The sequence below is a fragment of the Triticum aestivum genome, chromosome 5D, assembly GCF_018294505.1.
Source record: "Triticum aestivum cultivar Chinese Spring chromosome 5D, IWGSC CS RefSeq v2.1, whole genome shotgun sequence".
Taxonomy (NCBI): Eukaryota; Viridiplantae; Streptophyta; class Magnoliopsida; order Poales; family Poaceae; genus Triticum; species Triticum aestivum.
In genome coordinates, this window is record NC_057808.1 from 400,865,992 (window position 1) to 400,872,483 (window position 6,492).

At 43.0% G+C, this 6,492-nt stretch overlaps 1 protein-coding gene across 1 annotated transcript; it reads left to right on the plus strand.

Annotated features, from left to right (window-relative positions):
* Window positions 1-968: 968 nt before the first annotated feature.
* On the plus strand, window positions 969-5,353 carry LOC123122124 (sugar transporter ERD6-like 16). The gene is made up of 18 exons (XM_044542269.1): window positions 969-1,237; window positions 1,791-1,853; window positions 1,951-2,040; window positions 2,141-2,200; window positions 2,276-2,341; window positions 2,468-2,533; window positions 2,628-2,703; window positions 2,789-2,853; window positions 3,135-3,227; window positions 3,320-3,400; window positions 3,539-3,623; window positions 3,698-3,741; window positions 3,818-3,880; window positions 3,965-4,024; window positions 4,185-4,238; window positions 4,339-4,398; window positions 4,496-4,610; window positions 5,043-5,353. The coding sequence occupies exons 1-18, from the start codon at window positions 1,049-1,051 to the stop codon at window positions 5,153-5,155; spliced, it is 1,443 nt and encodes a 480-aa protein (XP_044398204.1). The 5' UTR covers window positions 969-1,048; the 3' UTR covers window positions 5,156-5,353.
* The last annotated feature ends 1,139 nt before the right edge of the window (window positions 5,354-6,492 follow it).

Here is a 6,492-nt window from a genome sequence, read left to right on the forward strand (position 1 = left end):
CCCTAATCATCAGTATTGTTATTTGCAATAGGTTGCTCCTCAGATGAATTTACATTTTCGACACCAGTAATGTTAGTGGTTGAAGTCGAAGCAATTGGCTTGAAAAAGGAATTTATCCCTTAATTGTTAATGTCTTTTGTTTCATCATTGATTACTGTACCAAAAAAGAAACTTGATTAATAGATTAACACACTGTTTTATTGTACATAATACCAATTGACCAAACTAAGATTGTACAGTTCATAATAGAAATCCTAATAGCTACTAACATGTGGTGGTACCTTCTTCATCTATCTGATCTCCCCACGTTTAGCAGTGCTCTGATCTGCATGCAGCTTGTGTTTGACACCGAAGAGTGGATTGTAAATCGATTGATGGTGTCCTCGTGATGAGCGGTAGCCAGCACCCGCAATGGTAAACAAAGATTTGCACGAGAGGCGGCCGGCGGCGGCGGCAAAAGACGCCCTAGTCCAGAACACGCGTGTATGCACGTTCAGCTAACGGGGCAAAACAACAATCAAGTTACAACCGTACATGCCTACATGGGCTATTGGGCTTTGGCTTCGTGTAGTGTAGCTGGTTTTCATTTATAGTAGTACTAATTTACATGTATATGGGCTAATGATGTAATTAACTCTGGCCAATTAGTAGACGCACAGTATATAGTATACCTGCTACAAATCGTTGAGGGGGGCGAGCGATTGGCAGGGGTCTAGCCCCTGCTCGCCCCCCTTGTCTCCGCCCATGTGTATAAAGAGATTTCGAGTTTGAAGCCTCGCGCGCGCACCTTTTTAAAAAAAATTAAACAGAGAGGAAATGCCCCAAATAGGTGCTCCCCTATTTGACGCCCTTCCGCTCAAATAAAAAGAGAAGATTATTAATAGGATTGGCCCACCACCACCACACCACCACGTGGGCGCTTGTATAAATAGCTGCCCCAAGAAGCAACCCTCCGTGTGCCTCCCGTGCCGACCCGAACAAGACTCCTCCCTGCTGCCAATCTTACCATTCTTGTTCTTGCTCTTCTGCACCCCGCTCCTAGATCGGGATGGGGAAACCGAGGGCCTCCGGCGATGTCAGGACCGGGGCGCTTGCTTCCGGCAGCGGAGGCGCGACGGCGCCCCTCCTCCCCCGGAATGATCGCAAGGCGGATGCCAAGGTCCAGGGAGGGTCCCTCTTCATGGTCCTGCTCAGCACCGCGGTGGCCGTGTGCGGCGCCTTCGAGTTCGGCACCTGCGTAAGCCCACCCTCCCTCTTAATTTCAAAAGTGTATTCAGCTAGACATGTACCAGCAGCGTGCCTCGAAAAAGGTGACAGACAACATGTGTGCCTAAAAGGTGATGAGAGACGAATGAATATAAGTTTATATATACGCCAGCAACTTCTTGTCCGGGCGGGGAGCTGACCGACTCGTATCCATTTGCGAAACCCCACAAAATTTCATTACTGCCGTCTTCCACAATTCAAAAGGTCCATGAATGTGGTGCACTGTTGTTTTCCCTTCTTCCGTCAGCATTAGGTTTAGTTTACAAAAGCACAGGCATTTTTTTTTTAATTTTACTTCTGCAAAACTGCGAGGATGGATCTGCACAACATGAAGGGGTTCTACTCTGGACAGTTGACCAGATTTTAATGTATCTCAGCAGCGATGCCTGCGCATCTTTTAGCTACAGTCTAGTACATGCAGTACAATATTTAATTTTCCAAGAATCTTATTGTGTCACACATGATGGTACTATCTATGATTATGGACAGAGATGATCTGTTTACTCATCCAAGTACCTTTTCAGGTTGGTTATTCTGCACCCACTCAGTCAGGAATAGAGCGCGAACTTGGACTATCCATGGCTGAGGTTTGTAACATGATTACTTGTCAGCCATATAGTTATGCTGGATTTTTTTTTTCTCCTGTTCTAATCTTCTCTATTCTGACCCAACTAAACCTTGCAGTTTGCAATTTTTGGGTCTGTGTTGACTATCGGGGCAATGATTGGTGCTGTTACCAGCGGACGCTTAGCGGACTCTCTTGGACGTAAAATGGTAGCCTGTGTACTTTTACTTCATTATTAATTAGGCTAGTTTGTGTGTTTTTATTTCACATTCATCTTCTCTCCGTGTCGTATTGTTTTGCTTCTCACAGACCATGCGGATAGCAGCTATTATTTGCGTTTTTGGTTGGCTTTCTATACATTTCGCTAAGGTTTGTTACTTGGTGAAGTTATTCCAGGTCTTGTGCTTTCCTACCGATATCTTACCTTGATGTTCTAATGTAAAGGGTGCTACTATGCTCTATTTTGGAAGAACCTTGCTGGGCTTTTGTACTGGTGTTCTTTCTTATGTGGTATGTATCACTTAATTAGTTCAGCATACACTCTTTAGTCTTGAGTCTCTTGTGCCTCAATCTTGTATCAGTTGTACATGTTCATGTTACAGTTTTAGTGTGCCGATGTTGGGCTGGATACTGCAGGTGCCTGTGTTCATAGCTGAAATAGCGCCTAAGGATCTCAGAGGTGGCCTTGCAACTTCAAACCAGGTTTATAACTATAGGACAAAAACTCCATAATCCACATTTAACCTCGTAAGTTTTAATAGTTTCCACTTTCCACCACCTGGTTACGCATGTGCAGTTGTTGATCGTTTGTGGGAGTTCGACTACTTACATAACAGGGGCGCTGGTTACATGGCGCAATTTGGTATTAGTTGGTAATTTGTTTTCACACCCATATAAACATGGTTATCTTTTACTTTCATGCTGGGTGGAATTACTTAGAAAATTTTGTGTGTGCAGGTATAGTGCCATCTGTTCTCCTCTTAGTAGGTCTTCTCTTCATTCCAGAGTCACCAAGATGGCTGGTAAGGCACTTCAGAGTCTTCGGAGAATGTTCTGTGAAACATGAGGGTTTTCAATTTATCGGGGGGAGAAAATGATCTGTTTGCTCAATGCTTTTCTTCCTTTATAGTATAATACAAAGGTTAGTGGTGATTTACAAATCACCTTACAACCTCCCTTTGCCAGCAAAAGTTAGAATGGAAAGTATAAAGTACTTTAGCAGTACTCATGAACTAAAATGACCTTTTAGTCATTTCAGTATACATATATTTGTATGTTGAATCTCACTGCACAATTTTTACAGGCTCAGGCCGGAAGGGAGGAAGAATTCCACGCCTCATTGCAGAGGCTGCGTGGAGAGAATGCTGACATATCTGAAGAGGCCATTGAAATCAAAGTTAGCTTTCTGTCCTAATAGCCTGTATATAATAGGGTACTCAATGATAATAGTGCAAAGAGAATTATACTCAAAATGATCATTTCATCCAGGAGTATATTGAATCCCTCCAAAGCTTCCCAAGGGCTAGGATTCAGGACTTGTTTTTGAGCAGAAATATATATGCGGTCATTGTAAGATATCGATATCACTTTGACTACTACTTCATTTTAAAATGCCATCATGATTTGTGGCACTGAATTTGGGATTTGATCATATGAGTTTTCTCATAATTCGTAACCTGGAATATCATTGTGATATTATATGCACAGGTGGGTGTTGGCTTGATGATCTTCCAGCAATTGGGAGGGATAAATGGTGTAGGCTTTTATGCAAGCTTTATCTTTAGTTCTGCAGGTATGCAAATATCATCATCATTGTGCCATTCTTTTGAAGTCTGCATGAAATGTGTTGATTCATCTCAACTTCAGGATTTTCTGGAAAACTTGGAACCATATTAATTGGCATTGTTCAGGTTTGCGATACGCTGTTTTCCGTAAATTTTGCTAATTACTAGTATGAAATTTTGTTTATAACCATGATCATTTCAGATTCCCATTACATTGCTTGGCGCCTTTCTCATGGATAGGAGTGGAAGAAGGGTTCTTCTAATGGTATAAGATGATACAAAGCTTAGCTAATGTATACAAAGAGAGAATGTTAGGTTGAATTTTGTTTTGAGCTTCTTATTCATACAGGTTTCCGCATCTGGAACATTCTTGGGCTGCTTTTTGGCAGGAATATCGTTCTACCTAAAGGTAACAGCATCTTTCCTACCATATAGTAGTAGGAAAGTTCTTATGGAACTTTTGGGAACATATGGGAGACTGGCGGGTTATCATAAGATAATGTTATGGCAAGGAAAACTTATTTTGTTTGTTGTTATGTCTGTAACGTGAATGATAAATAATCTTTTAGGCGCACGGACTATTCCTAGAATGGGTTCCTGCATTGGCTCTTTCCGGCATCCTGGTAAGGAATATATCACTCGTATATGCATTGTATTCTGTTATTGCAATGAATTTCGAAACGTGCATCTTCTGAATGTTGATCATTCCTGCTTCTGAAATAGGTATACATAGGTGCATACTCAATTGGAATGGGCCCTGTCCCTTGGGTTGTCATGTCTGAGGTAAAGAAGAAGAATAATCAGAACTTGTTTTGAATTGATAAATCTGCAATAGAAGTACGAAAGCAACTGCCCTTTCTCCTGGATTAATTGCTTGCAGATATTCGCGATTAACATCAAAGCAATCGGCGGAAGCTTGGTGACCCTCATTAGCTGGCTTGGTTCCTTCGCGGTCTCTTACTCGTTTAACTTCCTCATGGACTGGAGCTCAGCAGGTAATGGCACTAACACAACACTGCAGCTCTTCATTTCAGTTTTCTGTTCCATAGCTCCAGTAGTGACAATCATATCTAGTATCTCCAAAAATGTAGAAATGGAAAATAACCATCCAATTGTTTAATTGCTTACTGATTGCGTAATTTTAGAACATCTCGTACCCTTTTTTTCTTCCAAAAGGAGAGAACGCTAGTGATTTCTGATTAGTCTTTTAGCTAGTATGTCGAAAAGTAAGCAATCCAGGGAAAAACTAGGAATTTCAGCCGTTACACTTGTCTTGGTAAATATGAAATGAAATTCTCGAACACAGGTACATAAGCAAAGTAGGGGCATCAGAAGCAGATTATCATATTAGAACAGAAACTAATCACACCATATGTAGGCAGTTTTGTCACTTACATATGCTCTCCTTGATGTCTTCTGCCTTACAGGGACGTTCTTCATGTTCTCTGCGGCGAGCTTGGTCACTATACTGTTCGTGGCAAGGCTAGTGCCTGAAACCAAAGGAAAAACACTCGAAGAGATCCAGGACGCATGGAATTAAAGAAGATAAGGATTAACAGAAACGACCAGAAGCAGCACATATACATTGACATTTTCCCCACTCTCCCATAACCCCATGCTAGCCTCCCTGTCATGCATCGTGCTGTAGTCTACTCTCTAGGTTAAGGATATTCAGATTGTAAGGCAACAGAGCACTGTTCTGTTCTTGAGAAAATAAATGCATAATGTATTAATGACATCTTTTCGCTGCCTTCTGTGGCACCTAATTTTTGGTGAGCTTGGCCTATTGAATCGTTGGACGATTCTCTAATCTCTACTAAATCGTCCCATATACTCTATTGTTCAAAAGAAAATCATCCCATATACTCAACGGAGGGACTCATCCAGTTCACTTCAGGGACATTTGTAGTCTTAGGCATCTCCAAAGCGGACCCTCGAACCTTCCGCAAGCATCCGCACCGAGCTGTTCGAACGCAGTTTGCCATCCAACGCGTCCTGCATTGGTTCGCGAACCAGTGCAGATGTCGGTTTTCCTGCAAGCCGGAAGCAAACTAGGAGGGGCTTTGTGAGAGTCCGGACACCAGCCACATAGGACTCCGACACCCTCGGCCCACCCAAAACCCTGCCCAGACCTGCGTCTCCATATTTTCTTTTTCTCTACATCCACTTTCTCTCTCGCCGCCGAAACTCCGCGGCCTACGCGACCTCCACCGCTACACGAGACCTCCACACCGCTTGTCCTCCGTTGTCGTTCCACACCTCTCATCTATCCGCCGCAGCGCAGGTACCATCCACACCGCTTGTCCTCCGCTGTCGTTCCACACCTCTCATCTGTCCGCCGCAGCGCAGGTACCATCCACCCCTATGGTAGTCACCATGCCCAACAAGTGTGGTGAAATGCCCGTGCTAATCTTTTTGTCCCTTCTTTGAAGCAATGGATTCGGACAGGAAGTATATATACAAGCACTACGTTGAGTCATTCGACGAGGAGGACTACACGGGTGAAACGACTATGATGCAGACGGTCCTTGCAGAACAGGGTGATCCTATCGAACTTCCCGATCGGAATCCATCCACGTTTGATGAGTTTGTTCAAATGCATCAACAAATTCGACATTGAGCAACTCATGGGTAGCTCAAGAAAGATTTGATTGAGCACCTATGGGCGGTTAAAGGGGACAACTAGAACATATGTGCTAGTTGATTTCAAGTTTGAACTATGTTAATTTGGTAACTTTGTTGGATTGTAATATTTAAGTTAGAACTAAGATTTGATATGTGATTATTCTGGGCTAGCGGACTTTAGAAAAGAGAGATGGAAGATTTGTGACTAGCTTTGGATGGTCGGCTCCCACATCAGTGTCCGCGAACTGGTCC

What these genes read in the sequence shown, in the direction of transcription:
- LOC123122124 (XM_044542269.1), top strand. Translation starts at nt 1,049, where the DNA reads ATGGGGAAACCGAGGGCCTCCGGCGATGTCAGGACCGGGGCGCTTGCT. An exon ending in GAAGAAGGGTTCTTCTAATG is followed by an intron (nt 3,881 to 3,964) that starts GTATAAGATGAT and finishes TTATTCATACAG; the next exon opens with GTTTCCGCATCTGGAACATT. An exon ending in CTTGGGTTGTCATGTCTGAG is followed by an intron (nt 4,399 to 4,495) that starts GTAAAGAAGAAG and finishes AATTGCTTGCAG; the next exon opens with ATATTCGCGATTAACATCAA.